The 25,753-nt window shown below is 41.5% G+C and overlaps 1 protein-coding gene across 1 annotated transcript; it reads right to left on the reverse strand.

Moving 5' to 3' along the window:
• Positions 1-83: 83 nt before the first annotated feature.
• On the reverse strand, positions 84-20,361 carry GOT2 (glutamic-oxaloacetic transaminase 2). The gene is made up of 10 exons (XM_006193029.3): positions 20,157-20,361; positions 12,645-12,801; positions 10,946-11,074; positions 8,750-8,809; positions 8,054-8,215; positions 7,636-7,740; positions 6,269-6,419; positions 5,645-5,810; positions 2,346-2,496; positions 84-1,336 (listed from the first exon to the last, which is right to left on the reverse strand). Exons 1-10 carry the CDS (start codon positions 20,237-20,239, stop codon positions 1,214-1,216), a joined length of 1,287 nt encoding a protein of 428 aa, XP_006193091.2. The 5' UTR covers positions 20,240-20,361; the 3' UTR covers positions 84-1,213.
• Between the last annotated feature and the right edge of the window lie 5,392 nt (positions 20,362-25,753).

Genomic DNA, 25,753 nt, shown 5'->3' on the forward strand with positions numbered 1-25,753 from the left:
CATGATTCCAGATTTGGGGGATATATACCCACTCCTACCCTTTCATCCCATTAAAAGAAAAAAGATAACATAGTAGACAGTGGTTGGGTCTACAGTAATTTTATTGTAACAGAGAAACCAGGCTGCAGTAAGTCTACATGATTAGAGCAAATGGTGGTTAGCCTTCCAAAGGGTGAAGCTTGAGCCCAGCTGGCAGCACACAAAGGTTAAAACCAAAGCCCAGAATATCCTCTTTCCCAGGTCTACCCTGCACTGCCTGCCTCATGACAAGATACGTGACTGCACAACCACACTTAACAGAATTACGAGGTCCAACTGGGCAGAGGCAACATCTCGAAGGGAGATAATTAAATAATCATCGAAGAGGATGCTGAAATAAAGTGCAGTTACCTACTCTCTGCTATTCTTTGCTGAGAAAAGCGAGGGTATGGGATGAGCAGTAAATAATGTTCTTCATTCTTCAAATAAGTCAATCCTATGGGATGGGACTGATGGTCAGAGAGTATAACAGGATGAAAATCTAGGCTAGGTATAGATCTTTGTGCCTAAGGAAAAGAACAGCAGTGATTAGGGAGAAGAGAGGAATATTAAAATGCCTGCAAGTATTAAAAAGGAGAGCTTTCTTTCTTTTTTTCTTAAATAAGACAGGACACAGCATCTTTTATTTTCTCTGCGGCAGTGGTAGCAGACTGCCTGTAAAACATAATCTCTGTAATATGTTTGTTGATAAGGTTGTTCAGTCACAAACATGAGGCTGACTGTTAATGTTAGAACTAGGTCTTTTTACAAAGCCTCTAATAGGTGCTATTTTCTTGCTGGTTCTACAGAGGAACCCGTAACACCAAGAGGTGCTTCAGTTAAAGCTTCTGAAGTATTGCAATAGTGTGATGGACAAGTTTTTTTTTTTTTTTTTTTTTTGGGCTTATGTCTTTCTCATATATGTAAACTCTGTTGAAAAAACAAGATAAAAGGATGAGGGAGATTTTGGTTTACAGCCACAAAGTTCCAGACACCAGACACAGGTGCCTCTGCCCTGTTTCACTGCACATTCTTTTCTGAGAAACACATTCAGTCTCTGAGTTTTAAGTACTGGTTGGAAAAACTGATCCGCTTGCCACCATCTACCCTCCCTCTCCCTCTCCCTCCATGTGAATCTCACAACAGCACAGGCTGAAGACAGGAAGGTTGTCTCTGTTCCCTCTCACCGGGGGAATTACTTAGTGACCTGGTGAATGGCATGAGCAAGGTAGCCCACGTTGCCAGAGGTGACCCCTGCCACAGAGATGCGGCCATCCTTTGTCATGTAGATGGAGAACTCCTTGGTCAGCCGCTCCACCTGCAGAGAGAAGAGTGTGTGGGCACTTCCTGGTCAGGGGGGTCTGCCCGGCCCTGGCAAGGCACAATGAGCCAATAGGTTAGCACAGAAAAATAGCAGATGCTCGGTTTTTTCACTTGAACCCTATTCCCAGAATTTGGTGTGCTAGTTTACAAATCCACGTTTTTATGTGCAAGCACCAAATACAAGAATGTTTAAGTGGGTCAAATAAAACATGACTAAGGCTCTTATTTGGCCTTTAAATTGGCAATTTGTAACCTCTGTGCTACCTCTGCATGACATCATCTAGGAGAGATAGTTTGGAAAGAGGACACGTAAGAACGTGGAGATAAACTATGTAAGTACCACGTGCTAACTGACTGCGCCACCGGAGCTTCGGGGGAGACAAACGGTATATGTATTTACAGTCATCTTGGTGAGAGCCCACAAGAATTTCCCACGGGGCCACAGGAATGGAATGAAAGGGCAGATTCTGAGGAAGGGGAGGACTGTCCTGAATCCAGCGACCCATGTGTAGTCAGAGGATTGCCTCCTCTGCTCCCCTAGATATGAAAGAATAAAAGAATGAAAGAATGAAAGAATAAAAAGAATTAAAAAAAAGAATAAAAAAGCTAGGCTGCTGAATTCTGAGGTGTGAACAGGTGAAAAAAATCTTAGAGTAAGCATCTGTAGAAAAACTGATCCAGAATCCAGGTACGGAACAGTTACTTCTCTTAATATTCAGGCTCCTCCCGCTTGTTCTGGGTTCTCTCATAGAAGCAGCAGTAGTTGTAAAAATGCTCAAAACAAGCTCTGTTCTTCAGAAGTCTGCAACCTCATAGAGGATACAGACAGGTAAATGATAAGCAAAGAAGAAAACGAAATGAATGCTTCATACTTCTTTGACCTAAGAGGGCTCCAAAATGACTGTTTTTAGAGTAATCCTAAATAAGGCAGGTGACCTCTGAAGAATTCTGGTTTGCAAGGACTGGTCAATCAGTCGGCTGCAGAGAAAGTGGAGTCCACTCACCTGCTCAGGCTTCAGGCCTGTGAAACAAAACATGCCGATCTGGTCTACGATGTGCTGCCAGTTGTGGGAGGAGCCCTCCTTCTTGAGGTTGGAGACCAGCTGAGTCCGCATGCTAATGATGCGGTCAGCCATGCCCTTTACCTCTTGCAACCTTTAAAAAAAAACAAAACAAAACCCGAGATGCAGCTTAGTTCTGGCCAAGCACTGACAGAAAGCCAGCTCCCAGCATTTTTACCTCCCTTGAGTACTCCCCTGGTGTGCCTCAATTACCTATTCTTGACCGAGTCACGTGTTGCCACTGGTCCGGGAAGAAAGCTATTTTGTAGCACTCTGTTTTATATCAGAACACTATTTTGATCAGGCAACTATAATCATTAACATAATTGAGTTATTAAGAAAAATGAATGGGAAGTGCCTTTCTATTTACTAGATGGATGCTGTCCAACCCATGAATTATTTAATAAAGCCAATAAGATTATCAAATTAAAAAAAAGGAAAAAGAAAAGAAATGAATAAATCACTCTAAAACTTAGGAGGGTGAAGGCGAGAAAGGGCAAAAGCTGTGGATTAAACAGTAAAACATGATCTTATTCTTTAACATGGGTGGAAGAAACATTCTTGCCTTCACAATTAAGACAAGGCACAGTGAACCTCCAGTGTGCCCAGCCATGTGCCAAGGGCTGAGAAGAAGGAGGACTGAGACCTGGTCGTTGCCTCTAAAAGCTTACCATTGAGGCTGGGAGCAAACCTGTAAACAATCAACTATGGAACAAGGCAGAACAAGCTAAGAAAATAGAATTGTGCTGTGCTGAGAGAGTCCCAAGAAGAGAGGGTTAATTCTATCTGGGGGAGCAGAGGAGGCAACCCTCTGACTACACATGGCTCGCTGGATTCAGAACAGTCTTCCCCTTCCTCAAAATCTACCTTATCATTCCATTCCTGTGGCCCCATGGGAAATTCTTGTGGGCTCTCACCAAGATGACTGTAGATACATTTACAGTTTATTTCCCTGTTCTTACGTGTTCACTTTCCAAACCATCTCTCCTAGATGATGTCATGCAGATTTAGCACAGAGGTTACAGATTGCCAATTAAAGGCCAAATAAGAGTCTTAGTCATGTTTTATTTGACCCAGTTAAACATTCTTAAATTTAGTGCTTGTACATAAAAAAGGTGAATTTGTAGCCTCTTGAAAAATGAGAAGCTGGTGACACTGTACCAGCAGCGCGATTACTGGCTGAAGCTAGAGCCCCTGACCCCACTAAAGGATATCATTTGACTTTAAACTCCCTGTAGTCCCATCCATCCAGCACCATCCACTGAGGCCTGGGCCCTAAAGGCACTGAGTACATGACCGTGGCTAGATCTGGGGCCACCTTACAACCACTGCCCTCCTCCATGCCCCTTGTTGATCACAGAATGAATTTCTGACTTCTCACAATTATCAAGGGGCTTCATGATCTGCTCCCACTTTCCCATTTTTGCTGCCTTGTCTACCCTCCTCAAACTCAGTGTTTCTGCCACAAGAACCACTCGGGATATTCGAAGCACACCCTGCATGATACATGTCATGTGCCTGTGCTGTCCTCATGCACGTCTCTGTCCGGTTTTCCTCTCCCCTTCGTTTCCTTTGGAGAAAAGTGCTTTCTTTCTTGAAGGCACAGCTCAAATGCTGCTGTCTGCATTACATCCTAATTCCCCACTAATTAATAGCTCTCTTCCTTTACTCAGCATTTATTCCATCTGTCTTGTATCAACACCATACGTGTATCTTTCTCACTAGGTTATAAACTCCCCAAGGGGAGAGACATCTTAGTCACCTAGCACTGTGTCTCTGTCATCTTTGAACATGATAGGCTTCAAATGAGTACTGAAATGGACATATTAAAAAAAAAAAATCTTGATAATCATTAAGGACTATGGAAATGTAAAAAAAACCACTTAAAAATATTAACTAAAAAAAAGAGCTTAGTATAATTCTTAGTGACAAAAACAAAACCAACTCTACACATACATATATAACAGAACGTAATACAACATATTACAACTAGGAATAATAACGAGCAAAGAAAAAAGAGGTGGGTTATAGTGACTTTCTGAAACTTTCTCAAACGTACTTAGACATTGATTTTACAACAGAAAAAAATAAAATTCTAATTTAAATAACTGTTGTGTTTTTTCGGTAGGCCTAGCATGGCTCTCTTGTACTGAAAAGAAATATCCTCAACTAGACTCTGACTATTCACTTCAGTGTTCAGAGGATTAATTTAAGGTAGAAAAAATAGTTGTCACATGATTTCTAGGTGAGCTGCGGATGAAGTTTCTTACAGACTTAGCTTTTCTATCCAATAAGCTTCTTAGAGATGTGCCCCCTCAGCTAATCAGCTATACAGGATAAACTCTTATAGAACAAAACACATCTTCCATAGGCATCTTGGCTTTTTCTTAACTCTTAAGTGCATATAGCAAGGGTTTGCAAGCTTTCTCTAAAGGGCCAAATCGTAAATACGCTAAGTTTTGTGGGCTGTATGTTCTCTGTCAAAACTACTGAACCCTGTCATTATGACCTGAAAGAGTCCATACACAATTCATCAAGAAGTGGGTATGGCTGTGTTCCAGTAACGTGTTATTTATAAGAACTGGTGGCAAAACATAGTTTGCCAACTACTGATCTAAAGCAGTGTTTTCTAAATTGTGTATTATCACCCATTATTAGTTCATAAATTCAATACAGCTGGATGTAACTGGTATTTGAAAAATACTGGAGTACAGCTCATGAAGCCCAAGTATTGAGTTTTGAAAACTGCTTCAGTTATATATACATACATACATAGGTGATGTATGTTCAGGGTCATGATGTAAAATATAAGCTTTATGTGGATCGTGGTTAAAAAAAAATGAGTAACATTAACTTATAGCACAGATAGTATAGATAATGAAAATGAAAAATATGCAGAAATACGGATTCAATGCTAGTTATTATTAGGATAAATGTAAAAAATACATAAGAAAGTTTTCCTATGTAAGATACCTCAGTTTGAACTTAGGTCTAGAAGGCAGGTTTTACTTAACATGGAGATGACAGACTAAAAGGAACTGCCATTTCTGAATTGTTTCTTACAGGGAAAGACCAACTTATCTGTTTGAAAGTGCTAAGATGCACACTCCTCTCTCCTTTCCTCCCCATCCACATAAGGAAGCTGTGTGATACTGTACGTCCCTATAAGCCAACCATCAAGGAGCTTTGAAGGATCAGTGGTGCAAAAGGCAGATGGCTGGGGAGTGGCAAAGTGCCTTTACCATTGCTTCCGCAAATCCGGGCTGGTCAGAATGGTGGAAGCAATCCGGGCTCCATTGAGGGGAGGGTTAGAATACATGGGACGGATCAGGATCTTCAACTGTGACTCCACTCTTTTGGCTTCATCAGCATCTTTGCAGACCACAGTGAAGGCTCCCACACGCTCACCTGAAAAGATAAAACGGACCTTGTCTTCTGGTTCATCTATCTAAAATGCTAAAGACAATCATGATTACATTTGCTACACATTATCTGCTTCCATCAGATGCACCACAAAAATAACTCTTTGTTATAAGTAGGTGTTCAACAAGCAGAATGGTGAACCTAGGCACAATAGAAAATCTGAGTACTCAAGAGTGGTCAGAGGTCTCTTTTCATTGTATCCATCTTCTTGGCTCATTAGAGAAGCAGTGATCAGTTTCCTTTGCTGGAGGAATTCAGGGACTCTAAAGGAAATATGGCTAAGAGCAGTAAAAAATCCACTTGACCCATCTTTCCTCTCTGGGTAAGAAGGACATGGATGACGCACACACAGACACACCCTGAAGTCTGCACGTTTGTGGCATCCTCTCCCAGCACTTCTTCAATCTCAACAGAACACACATCACGAGGGTCTTGCAGCTTACCATATAAGCCCATGTTCTTGGCATAGGACTGGCAGAGACAAACACTGATGCCCTGTTCGATAAAGTGGCGCACAGCCCAAGCGTCCTTGTTACCATCGCCGCTGGCAAAGCCTTGGTAGGCCATGTCAAAGAACGCAAAGAGGTTGTTTTTCTGAGAAGAAAAGAAAAGATGGCCAAAGCTTTAGGCAGTCCCTCTCAAGATGCCCCAGATGGTTACCTGAACTTATCGGGACCTTGCCAGCTTCACACAGTCAAGAGTTTTCTCCCCATATAGCAGTCTGGAGATATTTAATTTTCCAAGAGTTAAGATACCAACATCTTTTTAACTTTGGTGGATATGGGCCTTCAAGAAGTTATTCAGAAAAGGTAATTTTAATCCAATCTGCACAGGATGCTGCTTGGTCAAACAGGAAGCTCTTCTAAGGCCCACAGGAGTCTGGGTAACTATTTTGATCCTGCCAACACAGGACCAGCCACAGTCTCTACTGGGGCTGACATGACTCTGGCAGATCATCTTATTCCCAGGGCTCATGAGATAGCCTCTTAATAACCATCTCATCTTTAAAGTGCTCTCTGAATGCTGTTTCTCTGTCTCATTCTGCTCACAGCTTAGGTTTGACGGAATGTAAAAGGGAAACCAAAAGGAGTGAGAATGGGGATCGGAGGCAACAGAAATATCTTTCTCCTTAGGAATTTTGGCTAGTGCCTTCTCTCACAGAGGAACAAAAATCACTGTGAATGATAACAGCAATGCTGAGGAGAGTGGCAAAGACAGGAGGGGACGTAAAAAAATGGATAAAAGGATGCACAAGTTGGGGGGAGGGTATAGCTCAGTGGGTAGAGTGCATGCTTAGCATGCAGGAGGTCATGGGTTCAATCCCCAGTACCTCTGTTAAAATAGTCATAATAATAATTAATAAATAAACAAACCTAATTACCTCCTCCCCAAGACAAAAAAAAAAAAAAAAAAGCAAATATAAGAGCAATAGATAAAACAGATTAAAAAGAGTCATTAAAAAAAAAAAAAAAAAAAAGATGGACAAGTAACCACTGACCAGGGCAAATGTAGGCCCCAAAAGCAGACATCCTAGGGCCGGTGGATGCCAACTGTGCTGAATAGCCAGTGACAAGTTTTATCAGAGTTTCATACATCTTGGCTGAGGAACAAAAATTATTTTAAAACTGCTCATGTATCATGAAATAGAACTGCTAATTATGCAAACGAGGAGTGTTTTCCTGGCAACTTCACAATGCATGAAAATTTTATGCAGCCTCAAGGTTAATTCTCACTGTAAGACTTTGCCAAGTGAAGCATCCAATGCTAGCTATTAAGCATGGAACTGTCGCTGGTCAGTTCACCGCCCTACCTTCACCACTGCCGCCATCTCCTTCCACTGCTCAGGACGAGGGTCCACTCCTGTGGGATTGTGGGCACAGGCGTGCAGGAGAAGAACACTCTGCGCTGGTATTTTCTAAAGTGAAAAACAACAGATTACTTTGTAGCTTTAAGGAGATCATTTACCTGAAATGCCACAGGGTCACTATTATTTGATAAGTAACAAAGATAACCTGAGGTCTGGGAATCAGCTCATCCCCACTATTTCTTTTTTTTTAATGGAGGTACTGGACCTCATGCATGCTAAGCACGCTCTCTACCACTGAGCTATACCCTCCCCCTAATCCCGTTTTAGTTCCAATATTGAGACCTAGCTGACATACACCAAATTCTTACAAGGAGGTTTATTCCTGTTCCTTCACCCCTCCTGCCCAGAAAGCCACACTCACTGAAATATCCTCTATAGCGCCTGTGAAGTCGAAGCCGCACGTCTTGGGGTCATAGTATCGATAACTGTGTAGCTGCATGCCAGCGTCCCTGAAGATAGGTGTGTGATTTCCCCAGGATGGTTTGGGCAGAAAGACATCTCGGCTGAACTTAAAAAATCTTTGCTAAAAGATGAGAAGAAACCGAATGGAAAAGTGAAGCAAGGAGAGGGGAAAAAAAGTTGATATATTTTACTGATAGGACATTTTTTTCCTGCTGAAACTCAGCTTGTCTCTATGATTGAGAGACAGTATTGACTGAATGGCGAGACTGCCTGGGTTGGAATCCAGGCTCTGACAGTTATACTGGTTGTGTAGCCAAGGACCTATTTGAGCCTTACTGTCTCCTTTTGTAAAATGGCGTTAATTGTACCTCCCTCATAAAGATTAAATGAGTTAAAATATAAAAGCTTCTAGTTTTAGTAGGTGCTCAGTAAGTTGTATTTAATATTATTATTATTACAATCTCTTACTTATAATTTCTTCTAAGTACTTTCATTTTTTCCCCCCAATTCCATTTATCAGAGAACAGGAAATCTTCCAGCTTTGTAGAAAGAGGAAATCTATTTCTAGGTCAGAAGTCAAACACATACGCAATAGGGAACCCCATTATCTCAACTTATAGACTATCTTACCGCTCCTTCCTGGACCCAGACTCACCAGAAAATTGGCTCCGATCCTTAAGGCTCCAGTTCCAGAAATGGTCTGCACCGTGACATACTGAAGGAGAGACACCCCGGGTCAGTGAGGTGCAACACTCTCTCTACAGGCCCTGAGCGCTGTAAACCTGAGCTCCAGTCCACTGAGAGGCACACCCTTCCCTCTTTAGGAGCTGAAGACACCCTTCCAAATGAATATTTAGAAACGCGAGAACAGCACTATTGTTTCATTCCATTTTCTAAGAGACAGACTGACTCTCCTCATGGGTTCTTAAGAGAGCTGTCTCATCAGTTTCCAACATCTTTGCTGACGTGGAAGCTGATTCCTTATGGCCCATTGTTAGTATCGCACTGAGTTATATGAGAAACTCTCAGGATACAATCCCCCACCAGATATGAAAAAGGACTGATTAATAAATAGGAAAAAAGACATGACAGTCACTACATTAAAATATTATTCTAGAATTATGCAAAATTGAATGATTCTCTGAACATCAAAAAGCAAGTCATCTTGAAAAGTCAACAAGTACATTAGAATAACACTGTTATACTTTGAAGGCTAAGAGGTCCCCTTCTGTAAATTTCCATAATCTGAAACTATTATCTTTTGGGTAACAGGGAGATGCCTGAGGAAAATCTGTTTCTTCAAACTGGTCAGCTTTAGGGGATGAGCAGGAAACCACAGCAGGTTTTGCGTTTTTTTAAGGCAGCATAGCAGCACAAGCTCTACAAAACCTAAATCTGCTTCGTGGACTGGGAGGCAGTGGATTAAATGGGGAGAACCCAACTAACAAACTCTTTAGTAAACAAAGTTTGTCTGTGCAAACTCTGGCAAGATAGAAATAAAAACTTAACTGTAGATGTGACAGTAAGATTCACCAACGTACAGCAATTTATAAAAGACAAGTTGATGTTATTTTAAGATAGGCCAGTCTTATACTTAGATTACAACTTGCTAGATGGACACAGACTAAGCAAAAATTACAGAAAAATGCTGACTTTTTCCTGAGGGTTCATAGGTGGTTGATTGTATGGACATCAATCAAATCTGTGACTTAGGATCATTATTACATTACCCTAGGGTTGAGGCTGTATGCTCTTCTCTGAGTTAATGATCTAATGTGTGGACTTAGACCAGCCTTGTGAATAAACTGTATTTATTTTGGCCTTGGGAGTGGGGAGGGGAGAAGTGTTAGCTAAGTTTTGCTACTTTGTGAGTTTTCCCCCAGACTTATCTGGAAAAATAAATATTTAAACATATAAATGCACCCATTAAAAAACACTTTTGTTTAGAAGGGTAGAGGGTATAGCTCAGCAGTAGTGCATGCTTGGTGTGCACAATGTCCTGGGTTCAATCCCCAGTGCCTCTATTAAGGGGGAAAAAAATTCGTTTCCAAAGAAAGTAAACTATAATGTACATGAGCTCACGTGTCAGGCTGGCTATTCAGTGGTCTGGCTGCATCCCACCCACATGATGCTAGTCTTCTACTACGAGCACTGGGCCTGCATATACTCTGTGGGTGCATACAGGAATCTTTTTGTAAAAACCTTAGGTCTAGTGATCTTTAGGGTCTCTTTCGTCCACAATAAGAGGGTCCCCTGGGAGCTGGAAGGAGGAGATAACTAGGAGCTGCTTGTCTTTCCCCTCACGGCAGCAGGGATGCTCTCTGCCCTCTGAAGGGGGAGGGAGCATGGTCTACTCCCTTTCAATGTCCAGGCTGGCAATGAAGGGGCAGCAGAGGAGTGCCAGACTTGTCCTGGCCCCACCAGTCCACCTGTGGTTTGTTTTCTGCCTGCTTCCTCCATCTAAGCTGGAAGCTTGGGGCAGGAGGGTAGGGCTAATTACAGGCTTTGAAACTTGGTACAGTTTGGCATTCCTAAAAGCATTTATTCAGTGTAAAATGAACATAAGCACACAGAGACGAACAGCAAAAGCAGCGTCAGCTCTTCAGTAAAATCACTACTACATTTTCAGGATTACTGAATTTTTTGGAATTGGTATTATATGAACTCTTTCACTTAATCAGTGCCAATTTACTATCTAAAGAAGAGATATTAGGAATAGCGTGGCTACCTCAAAACAATCATCCCACACAAAGTGATGTATCCTTTCTCATTTGCTTAAATTATTTCCAGTTTGTTTAAACTGTTCAATTTGAAACAGACCCTGTATGATGCCAGAGCCTGCTCTGCTTACCCGGCCACTTTTCAACACTTCGCTGTTCTCACCCAGGGCTAATTCGGCAGATGCCTTACAAAATTCAGCCAGTCCTGCAATGGGCAGGTATTCTTTGTCCAAATGTTTTGCAGCAATCTGGGCCTCTGCCTAGACAAGAGAAAATGCATCCATTTAGATTCTTCTCCTTACCTGGAATTACTGTGAATAACACTTAATGTTTTATAAGTTACATTTTAGAAGTTACATTTTAGCCTTGTTTTTTATTTAGAGATACTGTCCAAGAAGATGATGGGTAAGTAAGTACATTTTATATTGCAGAGAAGAAACAGTAAAAAAATTTTTATCATATTTAATTTTTTTAAAGTTAGGTTTTATGTAAATTGGTATACAATGTCTCTTGGTTACCATTTAACATAAAATGGTATTCTTGGGATGCACAAGAACAAACTTTAAGAGCAGTACTTAAAATAGGTATGAGAGATAAAATCAAATTAAACATACAAAGAAGTATTTTAAGGTATATGCCACTTTAAGAACTTCAAAGGTTTAGTAGTAATAGCACATATCTTCATGCTTTGCAGTCAGAGACCTGGCTGTCCCTTACTGTGTGACCCTGGGCAATTTATTAACCTTCCTGAGTCTCAGTTTGTTCATCTGTTGAATGGGGAACAGCTGTTTCTACCCTTCATATGATTGAGGTGAAGAGTTGATGAGGTAATGTACAAAAGTGTGTGGTGGTGTTCCAGCTTGTACCAATGGCTAACACATGCCAAATACTTTAAACTGACTTACTGACACAAGCAATCCCTGCATGACCTGAGACCCAGGAGCTGGCAATTTTTCATCAGTCTTCTCATCACAAACATTTTTTGAGTCCTTTTTTTTCTATTCTAAGAGAGACATGACCTAATTCACACTCCCACGCACTCAGAAATTTCTCCTTGCAGTGGTTCATTCAGCCCGTCGTCGATCACTGCAGTGGCTCATAAGAGCCTGAGCCAGCCTACTGCATAGTGTACAGCTCAGTGTACAGGGTTCTCTACTCCCACCCAAAAGTATGCTCCTGTAATTTCCACTCAGGATGCCTAATTCTGCTGTACAGAGGAACAACACATCATCACCCCGCTTTTGGAAACGACAGAGCAGCACATTCATATTTCATCAGAGAGGGTGTAGTTGAAAAGGAAACATTAACTTACTTTCAAAAAATTGTTCTAAGGGAATTAATTATATTATTTACAGTTATGATAACCAACAGACTACTACTAATAAAAATAACACAAAATGAAGAAAATTACTCTATAGTTCAACAGAAAGGACAGAGTATGCCTGGATAGGATGGCTTTATTAAGGTGATCAAAATAAGAGAAATGCAAAATAACAACAGTAATCCCCATCCTCAAAGGATTAATTCTGTCACCAAGAGACAATGTGTAAATTCTTGGTCCTTTTCTACACCCTGTGGATTAAATATGACACTATGTCTGTTTTATAGATAATCACAGAAGTTCAATCCTGGAAAAGACCACATAGTTCCAACCCGTCACTTTTACAGCCAAGGAGACTACAGCCCAGACAACCTAAGTGATTCAAGCAGTTAGTATCAGAACTAGAACCCAGGTTTCCTGGCTCCCAGTATGACAGTCTTTCTGTGTCTCTTCAGGGGCACCCTTCAGTTACTCATCCCCATCAAACAGGAGATGTCTGGCACACTTACCTTCCGGACACTAGGGAGCACATAAGGCTTTCCATTATCATCCCGGTAGGCACCAACTCCCAGATTCATCTTTTTGCTGTTGGTGTCTCTCTTATAGGCTTCTGTGACTCCCAGGATGGGATCTGGGGGCCCCATCTCCACATGAGCCCACCAGGAGCTGGAATGGGAAACAGAAGACATCAGTCACAGTAACTAGATTTCCATGACCAGAGGTGTCCTGGTTCTGCCGAAACTCCATTTCAACAAGTGTTTGCATGTTTACTATGCACAGGGTATAGCAATAAGCACCGATAATCCAACAATGCATAAGACTTCAGAGCACACTGTAGAGGAGTAAAGACCAACATATTAATACAAATGCGATGAGAAGCAGAACAACTGAATCATGCTAGGGAGGACAGGGTGCACGTGTGAGCAGTTCAAACCTGATCTGAAATCCCAGGCAAAGGATATTTCAAGTAATTTGGCAATGAGAAGCTGTGAGTGGTAAAATATGATGCTGGAGAAGTAGGCAAGGGCCAATGTGACAGTATTACATGACCATCCCTCCCACCCCTCACCTTGGCCCTCCAAGGAGATTGAGTTTTATCTTGTTTCCAAACTTATTGAGGGCATCCTTTGGAGAGTGTGTTAAAAAATACAGGTTCCTGGGCTCTACGTTGGATGTAGTTTACTGAAAAATCTGGTTCTTACCCAGTAAGAAAGATAACAGAGATAAGGGCTTGACCCAGGGTGTGAGGCAGTAGGGGTAGAGAGGACAGAGAATTGCTAGGTATTTGCAACTAACCGAATGTAACATCTTACTGATTTCCTCGTTACTTATTGAGTTAAAATGTTTGACAATGTTCATTATTTTATATTTGTATGAGTCAAGATTTCCCCTTAAAAAATTATCATTTAACAGTGTTAGGGGTCATCCACTGATGCCCAATGGATTTACCTGGTGGGGCCAAGTGAACTGTGTTGCTGGGGGAGTGCACTCCCTGAGTGAATCCCAAGAGGCAGTATAACTTAAAATAACTTTCTCTAGCTTGTTCCCCACTTCCTCCTGATATGTGGTTTCTGGTTGCCTTATGACCAATAAGGTAGTCCCTGTTGGCAACAGACTGTGAATTTGGCCTTATGCTGTGACCATTCAGTGATCTCTGTAAATGGATAGCAGAGATCTGTTCTCTGTTGAGATGACAGATAATCTGGTTTGTTGTTTTTTTTGAATCTTTCTCGTCAGAGCTGTGAGATTGTGTGTTTACTCTATACCTGTGGCTAAAGTTGTAGATCTGAAGAGCTATAAGCTCTCTATGTATAATTTTCAGGAAGGCATTTTTTTTTTTTTTTTTGGTTTTACCCCTTTGGGTGTCTGAATGTGAAATATCTTCCATCTCAGAGAGTAGTGATAAATTATGAAAAAAAACCTCACATTAAAGGTGCTCTGTCTGATTGTTACAGAAGCTGAATTTCTAGTGCTTAAAATGTGGTAGATTTAATTTTTTTCCTTAAAGAGATGAACTCAGAAACATTTAAAAATTCAAGTTCATATAAGATAAATCTGATAAATAAAACTAGTTTAATTTTGAATAAAAAACAGCTATATCTTTTATATATTCATATAAAGCATCTTTTATTTACTTTATTCTATGAGGGTCTGTTTTTCCTAAACTTATACTGGTTCACTAATAAAACAAGCTAACATTTCTCCTATATAATGTTTAAAATTATGGAAAATGTAGATATGTGTCAAACTAATTTTTATTTGACAAATTTTAAATTTCAACAGTAGCAATATTTTTTACTTTTATTAACACTTTATTTTTTAAGAACAGTTTTAGATTTAGAGAAAACTGAGTAGACAGTAGAGCTTCCCCCCACAAGTTTCCTCTTATTAACACTTTATATTAGCAGGGTACATTTCTTACAATTAATGAATCAGTGTTGATACACAATTTATTCAGACTTCTTTAGTTTTTACCTAATGTTCTATATATCCGTTCCAGGACACCACATTACATTTAGTTGTCATATCTTCTTAGGCTCCTCCTGGCTGTCAGTATCAGACACAACTTGGTTTGGATGACATTAACTGTTTGGGGGAGTACTGGTTAAGGATACTGTAGGATGCTCCTCTATTGGAATTTATCTGATGTTTTTCTTATGATTAGAATGGGGCTATGGGTCTTGGGAAGAACAGTAATTATATTTTTTAATATGTCAGCTTGAAGACAATTTCCAAGATCTTTAAGTAACTTAAAATCTTGGACTAAAATTACAATGAGTTAATGGATTAATTACTGACTGGATACCTAAATAATTTTTAAGTATGATAAAGTACCAACATGTTAACTACTAAGCCTAATTTAAAATTTACATACTTTTACTTATTTTTGTATGCTTCAGAGAGGCTATAGCTTTGGATCATGTTAGTGAACATGTTCTTTGTTGCTATTTTAAGAAGGTATGGAAGGGATGTGTGTGTGGTGGTGGTGGGGCTACCGAAGTGGTACTACGTGTGTTCATGAGCATTACCAATCTGCTAAAATGCTTGTGTAGGACTGAAATCAACATCCTCCCGTTTTATCTGTGAAATGGAAGTTATTTGGGGTAAAGTTATACTTAATAAATGGTTGAGACTATACTAGGATTGATAGTGACAGAGATATACAACTGTGTATGTTTTTGTTTTCCAAGGAAAATGAGCAAGAAGTGAAAACATGAGCAAAAAGTTTTACACAGTTTCATATTATAGAAAACAGTCTTTATGATCTCTTAAATCATCGATAACCTGCTGTATGATAAGAGCTGGGGGTGTAAAGAAGAGTAAATCAATCCCTCGCCACCAGATGAGCCCAGTGGAGTGACCAGTAGGGAGTTATACACAGTGTGGGCTGGAGACGGGGCGATAATGTACAGTGATGAAGACAGGCTCAGGGCACAGCTTATCTTCTACGGTGGCCCTGAGGAGATAGCCTGGGAAGGGGAGGTAAGTATAGGCTTAGGAAGGCTTCCAGGAGGTGACATGAGTGCTACAGATGAAAGGAGGAAAAGGACCTTCTAAGCAGAGGCATCAGAATACAGGTTAAGGGTGACAAAGAGCTGGGGGTGATGCGGTAGAAAGTGGAAGCTAGGGAAGCAGGGTTCCCGATGACTTAGGTGAGAAAGCCAACATTCTTTCAGTAATCATTTATCCAGTCTCAACTAATCAAAGGTTTCAGCACAGCACAGTACAAGTTCTCTGTGCTCACCATCCAGGCTGAGAGCTTGGTGAATTATTTCATTAGAATTTCTTTCCCAAAATCATCCTGTTGAACTTGTGGCTCGTCAGCACTTATATACCTCACTCCGCCATGAGGGGCACTGGATGGCTGGTTGGATGTGGCAGCAGAGTTAAATGTAAGCTCTCCTGACAAGCTGAAAACTGCCTCAGTCTCAACAGCTGTAATTGGCATGTACAGTTAATTCTCTGTTATTAAAAGGTGGATTATTTCATTTTTGGATTTCCCAGGCTTTTACTTCTTTTAATAGCTTCCTCTGGGCAATGTCAGTACTGGGCAAACTGCATGGATTCAAATGTTCCACCACTTAGCAGCTTTGTGAGAACAGGCAAAGCAATTAACTTCTCTAAGTCTCAACTTTTCTTATCTATAAAATGGGGGCAGAACAGTACCTATCTCATAAGGTTGTTATAATGATGAAAGGAGTTATTAAATATAAAACACTCAGAACAGAGCCTGGTACAGAGTGAATGCTTGATTTTAGCTGGTATCGTTACTAAATTATTACTGTTACACTTTAATTTAGAATTCCCATGCCACTAATGTGGAGACTGGTGAGGCAAGTAGGTAAAGAATTCAAGTCTTAACTTTATGATCAAATGAGGGTCTTTCCTGCTTTTCAATCATTACTACTTATTCTTTCCTAGAGTCTCGGAAGACGTTATCATTCTTCCTTCTCACCAGTGCTACTGCCAGGACTCAAAATCCTTCTCATTTTTTTTTTTTTAACTGTTCTAGGCTGCCTGGGGGATTCCAATAACTAAGCGACACAAAGCAACTTCTAAATTGGGCCTGAAGAGAGCTTTCATTATGTTCTGCTCACAATTCAGACCCTGCGAACATGTAGCCACCTGCCTGTCTATATATCACTGTCATTAACTGATGAGTGCAAGGAATGCCCGGAATGCTAAGGAAATATTAAAGAGAACTTTTGGTAAGCGATTTTCATTTTTGAAAATATGGTTCTGTCTCCAAGGCCTTCCATCAACAATGACAGAGCTGCTGCTCCTAAACCACAAGAAGGTACTGTTTTTAGTTCTTACTAAAGGGTGTGAAAAGCACTTATTTACCAAGTTCTTTAAAAAGCTTATTTAGTATAGAAATTCTCTCAGAAATCATAGCCTTGAGTCTTCTGGCAGAGAACTAACCGAGAAAGGTATCTTTTAAGAAGAATTCTAAAAGAATTTAAAAATATTAAACGTTAAACAGTCTAAACATATAGGCAGAGATACTTGATTTGATTAGTCCTACATCAGTAATTATGTTCCAATCCTCTACACCCTTTATTATTCCATTCCTGAAAAGGGTAAAGACCATGTCCATACTGTAAGGACTCTCCTGTTTTTAAGAGACAGTGCTAGATGAAACCAAGAGTGCTCTAGGGACAAAATTGATGCTGATAACTTGTGACCGACAAAGCATTCCTATCTGTGCACTTTGGACAAAAGAGCAAAGTGTCAGCCATTGAGCAATACTGATCAGCCAACCAAAAGCTGTTAGGTACAAAGTATCCAGATAAGCATTTCCAGCTCAAACACCTTGCAGTTTTTCTGGGAGCCTACCTAGTGCTTTATAATTTTAAAAATGCTTCCCCTCACATTCTTATTTTAAAATAAGAAGTTAATTAACTTGCTCATGATCACAGAGCTAAAAATGGCAAAGACAATACTACTATCATTTTCTTACTGGATATTGTAACACTATTGCACATTGCCTTTCTGAAGGGTCTCATAACAGAGGAGAGAATAGCTCATAGTGGTCGAGCACATGCTTGGCATGCACAAGGTCCTGGGTTCAATCCCCAGTACCTCCTCTATAAATCAATAAATAAACTTAATTACCTACCCTTCCAAAAAAGAAAAGAAAGAAAGAAATTGCAAACTATAAGATTTTAAAAAAGGTCTCATGATACTCCTTCAGTTATTTCACTATAAATTAAATAATCAGAATTAAATAATTAAGGACAGATAATTATCAATAAAAATACATTAGCATATTTTCTTTTCTTCACTGACCTGTGACCATGTCTAATTTAATGTTACTATGCTTTTACAGCAGAGGTCAACAAGTGCTTTCTGTATAAAAAAAAAAAAAATGCAGTTAAACATTTGAACTTAGAGAGTTCCATTTAAAATGACCCAAGGATGAAAACTAAGTATTTCATAGGATAAATCCTCAGTTCTTCAGAATACCAACTGCCAAGGTTTCATTGTATTAGAATGAGCTGTTTAAAAAGAAAAAGAAAGAAAGAAACTTCAATTAGTTGAATTTATTTTAAATGTTTTCCACTTTTACCATTTTTTGTTGGGTAAAGATCACATCTACAGTGGTGGGAGTGGAGGTTCTTCCTTGTCTGAACAGTTAACAGTCATATCCAGATATGGCATCTGATTCTATCACCCAATTGTGCATCATTGGTTAAACCTGAACAGCACTTCCTCAGCTGCAGGTACTCAAATATTTTAAAACTTTTTTGTATACTTTTGCACCATTGTGGTTCTTTCATGTTTAACTTGGAACTAAGATATGATGTTAAAATGTTTTATTTGTTTCCACGACATTAATTTAAAAATCAAGGTCTAAAGTTAAAATATTCAATTTTAAAGACATGCCATCCAGTGTTCTAACTGCTGAGATATAACAGTGAAAAAAGTAGGTACAGTCTCTGCTCTCACGGAATTTACATTCTAATGGGGAAAAGACAGAAAAGAAAAATGAGTCAGGCTCTTGAAGTGAAACGATGATTAAAAGGTCACACCCATAGGGATTCTTACCAACGACTTTGTAAGGAGAGCTGTAGGCCACCTAGCCAAGTCCATAAAATGAGATTATTTGAAGATTACTATAGTGTTGAAATAGATTTACTTGCCCATAATTGTAGATACCTCCTTCTGTTCTCCAAATTTGCTGCATAAATGATAACCCCTCCCTAATTCTGGTCCATGAGGTAGGCTGCCTTAAAGAGCACACCTTGACAGTGGGCCAAGAAGGAACCAAATCAGGGAGAAGAAAGTCTGGGCAAAACTGTACTGCCAAGAGTGTGGGGCTTTGGGAAGGACAAACTGTTATGCTGGCTTAAAGACATCGTACATACATTCAAAGGAAAGGCCAAGGCACGTATGAGGTCAAGGCTTTGCTCTTTAGAGTTAATATCTGATTGGGGTGGTTTGGAGACCCGGTTCCTGATTAGGAATTAAGGGCACTGTCCCAAATCGGCTTTTTGAGTGAATTAAATATCCTGGCTTAGGTCTCTCCACTAGGAAGGGATTACAGACTCGTTTATGCTTGTTAACCTTTTCTCCGCAACACGTTACAGTAAGAAGTTACATATTTGGAATTTTTTGAGTGATACCTGTCCCTCCCTCAGGCTTGTTCACCACTGTATCCAGCACTAGCATCTGGTCCAGTGCCTGGCTCTGTGAAACTGGGGTGAGGAAATATTCACTAAATAAAAGAGCAGAGCGAGAGGGAGGGGAAGAAAGGCAACTTCCCTACCGCTAGACCTCCTCAGGGCTAAAAGAAAAAAATAAAGGTATTACACTCAGACTCTTTTCCATCCAAAGGCCAAAGGGCCGGGGGGGGGGGGGTCACGGGTGACTCAGGCGGGAAGATGCCGCGCGCCAAGGTCACAGTATGCAGAGAGGAAAGCGGGTCCCAAAAGCCAGAGTTCTGGGAACCTTCCTCCCTTGAGCTTCCTTTCCTCGACGCACAAACGGCAGCCAGTCGTCGACCCTCCAACCCTGCTGGGGCCCAGTGAGGCCACGACAGGTGAGCCCCACCGCCGCCTAGGGCAGCAGGTCAAGGGCAAAGGCTCCCCCCCCCCGGCACCGCAGCCAATCGGCGCGAGGCAGCCCCAGCACCGCAGCCAATAGGCGTGATTCGGCGCCGCAGCCCCGGGCTCTCCCTTCGCCCCCCAACCCCCACTGCGCCGAATCTGCTTGTCGTGACCCGTCTACCTTGAATGGGAGTCCGGGTGCCGTAGAGGGCCACACTTCCTAACCCAGGGGAACGCGCTGGCACGCTTGCCTACGGTCATAAGAGCAGGGTAGAGGAGAGCTGTAGGACCCAAAGGGTCATTGTGAGGCGCGGACGCTCGACCCTCAGCCCCCAGTGAAGCCGAGGGGATAGCAGAGAAAGTGTGTGTGGCGGGTGCACGTGTGTGCTCTGAAGGCGAGTTAGCTGTCCTGGTGCACGGGCAGCGAGGCCACGCAGGCCCGTCGCCCCGGCTCCTTTATCCCTTGCTTACCTGGCTCTGGCAGAAGCCGCGGCAGCGAGGCCTGGGTGGAAGGCAGCGGCGGACAGGACGCGGCCGGAGTGCAGCAGGGCCATGGTGGGCGGCAAGAGGGCAGTGGGTTGATGCAGGACGAAGCAGAGATGCCAGCGGGCGCGGACACAGAGGCGCCGGCTCCTGCTGAAGGTAAGGACAGCGACTTCCCGGGGCGAGGCTAGAGCGGCCGCCCGCCAAACCCGGGACCGTGTCACAGCGCACCCTGGCGGCCGGAGCGGCGCGGCGAGGCCTCCGCGTAGCCTCGGGTCGGCCTGCCGGGGGAGTCTGCACAGCCAGGGCCAAGTGGTCCCGAGAAAACAGTGACAGCACAGTTTATCGCTGCTCACAGCGCCCGACACGCTTCATTTATTTATTTACGAAGGATTGGACCGAAGAGGCCAATTTGAAAGATGGGAAAAGGTAGGCTGACGTAGGTGAAGTAATTTGCCTAAGGCCATGGAGCCAGCGACCCTAAATCTTTAGCTGGATGTTTCCCTCAAATCACCTCACCTTCTTCCTGAACGTTTTCTAATCTCTGTAATGGAGAAGATAACATGCCTATCTCCTGGGGCACTTGTGAGGATTAAGTGAGATTAGCCGATTATATCTAAAAACAGGGTCTGGTTTAGTAAACACGTAACAACCCGTGGTTATTAATGACAAACTTGAGTTTGTAAAGTCTGTGCAGTTGTGTGTGGTACGGAATTAATCATTGTTAAAGGAAAAGGCGAATGAATTTGAGACTCCCAGAAGTTGAATGATTCAAACAAGTCCACTCTAAACAGTGGCTGTTTCTCTGACACTTCTCTCTAAAACCCAGATAGAACTGTGTTCCTTGGCAACTTAATTTATCTTCTTTGGCGTCACAGTTTCCTGAATAAATAAGTCTAGCTGCCCGCCTAGGGTCACATTCTAGACCGTTCCCAGTCCAGCCCCAATTTACTTTCTTAGACTCAACTGCTCTCTCTAACCTCAGCCGGTGCTCCCACAGGCCAGCACTTTGAAGCCACCACTGTGTTAGTTTCCTACAGCCCCCGTAACAAATTACTACAAACTGGATAGTTTATAACAACAAAGTCATTTTTCACAATTCTAGAGGCTGTAAGTCCAGAGGTGTCAGAGTTCATTCCTTCTGGAATCTCTGAGACAGAATCTGTTCCATGCCTTCCTCCTAGCTCTGGAAGTTGCCAGCAATCCTTGCCAGTCCCTTGGCTTGATGACTCATCACTCCAATCTCTGGCTCCATCTTCACATGGCGTTCTCTGTCTGTGTGTCTCTGTGTCTCTTCTTACACGGACGCCGGTCATATTGATTAGGGCCCATTTTAATGGCTTGATCTTAATTTGATTACATCTGCAAAGACCCTATTTGCAAATAAGTCACATGCACAGGTACGTGGGGTAAGAACCTCAACATATCTTTTTGGAGGATGCATTTCAACCCATAACAATCACTATCCCCAGGACGGGACAATTGTACTTCCGAGTACAGATCCTAGGGACCTCACACATGTTTAAGAATGTCAGTGAACCTTTGTTTATAAAAGCAAAACACAAGGAACAACCTAGTTGCCTATCAATAGGGAAACAGATGTGTTGTTACCGTCACACAATGGAACACTACAGACTACTGACATGAATGAGCTCAGCTTATAGGTATCAACATGTATAGACCTCAGACACAAAAAAGCAAGTTGTAGGGGGAAGGAGGAAAAAAGAAAAAAAGAAAGTTGCAGAACTATTGGTATAGTATGACCATTTAGATAAAATTTTAAAATACACAAAACCATACTGTATAAACATTCATAAATGTATGTAAAATTTTGGAAAATTACACCAAGGACACAGTTCAGTTCAGGATCGGGAGGGTACAAGAGGGTGTTTGCCTTTGGGAGGGGAACGAGACAACTTTGTCATATTGCTTCATAAAAAAAGAATATTAACAATTATCACCATTTTGGGTGATGTATACATACATTTAATTTTCTCATAAGAAAGCTAATTTGGGTTACTGGTCTGAAAGGCGGATTGGAAAGGACAACCCTAAGAGGTAAGGAGACTAGGCTTGAAAGAAGACTGACACAGTAATCCAGGCAAGAAATTCTTGATTGTCTGAGTTCAGGTAGAAGTGCAGTGATGGAAAAAAGGTTACAGATCTGGGACATATTAAGGAGGAAGAATCAAAATTGTTTGGTGATTAAATGCAGGGAGAAGCAGGAAAGGAGTCTGAAACAATTCCCAGTGTATCAGTTAAAATTGGGGTTGTCTGCAAGTAACAGAGACCCAAAATAATTGGCTTAAGCAAGATAAAATGTGTTTCTTTCACATAAAAATCTGAAGATAGGCAGTCCAGGGTTGTTGTGGCATTTCTGCCTCTATAAGCTCTCAGGGACCCAAATTGTGCCTCTGCCCTCCTTAAGTTGTGTCCCTCACCCAGTGGTCCAAGATAATAGTCACAACTTCAGCCACCACGTCTCCATTCCAAGCAAGGTCCTAAAGGAAGGGGCAAAAAAAATCAAGTACAAAGAGTACATACTATTTACCTTCTAAGAGAGATATAATGGGAGGAGGCAGAATGTGGCAAAGATCAGTTGAAGGAGAGAGAGCCAGGGAGGGCACAGGAGGGATGGCTTAGTGCTAGTTGTGGAAATTGGGGAGGTCTTCCTGGAGGAGATAGCATTTTATCTGAACTTTGCAGGCCATACTGTGTTTGACATGTGGGGGAGGAAGGAAGGCAAAAGCATGGCCCATGTTCGTCCTCACTGTCTAACTTGTCCCTGCTGCCCCCTCTGTCTTCTGTTCTTTCCCTCACCAAAATCAGGATGGCTCTTGTCAGCCAAGGGAGGCTGACGTGGGTTTCTAGGAGGTGAGTGGCCCAAACGAAAAAATGCACAAGGAGTTGCCATACTGCCGGACAGACTTCAGCAGGAGACACCATGGGGTTAACAACACTTTATTCTGTTGCCACAGGGAGGTGCGCGCCTATGATGCACCTGTCCTGCTTTTTATGTGTTCTCTGTCAGCACATGCGCAATGTGAGTTTCTTCGTTCATTAGGCTTACAGAATATCTCTAGCACATGCATACTTCTAGTTTCTTTGTTCTAAATCTTCCATAATTGATGCATGTGTACAGCAATTATTTACTGCATACTACAAACATGCTCTGATCGTGGCCTTGGGTGCCACGGCCTTAACTCATCTCAAGGCCAGCTCACAGCTCTTTACCTCTTGACTCGCCCTCCAGGAGAAGGCAGTGGCTGGTTGGCTTCCTTCTTCTGATTGATCACCCCTTATGGCCATTTCCCATTTTTTTTCACCCTCCCACCTCTCATCCCCAGTCCTACTATTAATTACTTGATTCTTGAATCCTCCATTTTAGATTTTGGTCCTAATTTTCCAATTAGCAGCTGCAGATCCTTTAAGCCATCCACTTGCCATTGCAATCAGAGAGTCTCTGGCCGCCAGTCCTGCCCTAGAGTCAACCTGATATCTGTACTTCTCTGTATTTTACAATATAAACTTCCAAATAAGCCCGTATATGTATATGTGTAAAGTCCATCAGTTTTTTTTTTTAATGTAACTTTTAATAAAGCACATGCAAGCCCCTAGACTAGGCAGTCTGAGCAGCATTTGGGTTCAAGACATTCACAGGCTCTGGGTTCCAGCAGTTAGAAATTACTAGGTATCATGCTCTGTTCCACATTGTCTGGAGCTTCTCCAGGCTGTTCTCCCATTTCCTGGTCACCCCCAGGCAAAGCCAGAGGTAGTGTTTCCAGGATGAGCTCAGAGAAGTCAGCCTCCAGGGCTCCAGGTAGATGTTTATTGGATTTTCCTGGATTAAAGGGGGTGGGGAATGTCTAATGGTGAGGTCTTGAGTCACAGAGAAGTCTGTTCTTCACCATACTCGACCCCCATCATCATTTGTATTATTATTTTAAAAGTTACTCTTACCAATATTCACGAACCATTGGCCCTTGTTGGCAGGGGCTTAATTTCCAAAATATACAACCAGCTCATACAACTCAATATCAAAAAAACAACAACCCAATCCAAGAATAGGCAGAAGACCTAAATAGACTTTCTACAAAGAAGACATACAGATGGCCAATAGGCACATGAAAAGGTGTTCAGCAACACTAATTATTAGAGAAATGCAAATCAAAACTACAATGAGGTATCACCTCACACCAGTCAGAATGGCTGTCATCAAAAAGTCTACAGATTATAAATGCTGGAGAAGGTGTGGAGAAAAGGGAACCCTTCTGTACAACCGGTTGGTGGGAATGTAAATTGGTGCAGCCAATATGGAGAAGTCTGGATGTTCCTTAAAAAACTAAAAACAGAGTTACTATGATCCAGCAATCCCATTTCCAGCATATATCTGGAAAAGACATAAACTGTAATTCGAAAAGATACATGCACTCCAATGTTCATAGTAGCACTATTTACAATAGCCAAGACATGGAAGCAACCTAAATGTCCACTGACAGATGATTGGATAAAGATGTGGTGTATATATATACATGTATGTATATATATACAATGACTATTACTCAGCCATAAAAAAAGAATGAAATAATGGCATTTGCAGCAACATGGATGGACCTAGAGATTATCATACTAAATGTAGTAAGTCAGACAAAGCAAAATATTATATGATCTCACTTATTTGTGAAATCTTAAAAAATGATACAGATGAACTTATTTACAAAACAGAAACAGACTCACAGACATAGAAAACAATCTTATGGTTACCAAAGGAAAAGGTAGGGGGAAGGATAAATTAGGAGTTTGGGATTAACAGATATACACTACTATATATAAAATAGATACATAACAAGGACTTACTGTATAGCACTCTATTCAATATCTTATAATAACCTATAAGGAAAAGAATCTAAAAAAATTTATATGTATGTATGTGTGTGTGTGTGTATGTGTGTGTGTATATATATGTGTGTGTGTATATATATATATATACATATATATATATATGTCAGTTTGCTGCACATCTTAAACTAACACAGTGCTGGGAATTCTGCTTGAGTCATGAAAGCTGCCTGGAGTTGAGCTGTCTGGTCGCCAGGGATCAACAAAGACAAAACTTCACTGGCAAATCAGTAACCACTCTCAACCCAAAGTCCCACACTTTCCACCCCAAACCTATAGATTATAGAGCTCTAGACACTGAAAGGGCTTTCAGAGCTCTTCCGCACAGTGCTTCTCACACTGTAATGTGCATCAGAACCACCCAGGGATCTTGTGGAAATGCACTGATTCAGCAGATCTTGGTTGGGGCCTGTGTTCTGCTTTTCTAACAAGCTCCTAGGTGACCACATTTTAAGCAGAGTAAATCTGGACCATGCCTTACCAGCCCTTTATAGATGTCACAGGAAACCTGTGTCCCAAACTCCAGACTTCCCACTGTATATACGGAAAATCTGAGGCAGTAGGAGAGAAATACTGCCTAAAGTCACATAGCCAACTGGAGTTTGAAACTAGGAACAAAAGCACAGATGGAGGGTAGATTCCTTTTACCAGCTTCAGCACCAAATGCAAATCTGTTCCCAGCCCTG

This window comes from Camelus ferus, chromosome 9, assembly GCF_009834535.1.
Source record: "Camelus ferus isolate YT-003-E chromosome 9, BCGSAC_Cfer_1.0, whole genome shotgun sequence".
Classification (NCBI taxonomy): Eukaryota; Metazoa; Chordata; class Mammalia; order Artiodactyla; family Camelidae; genus Camelus; species Camelus ferus.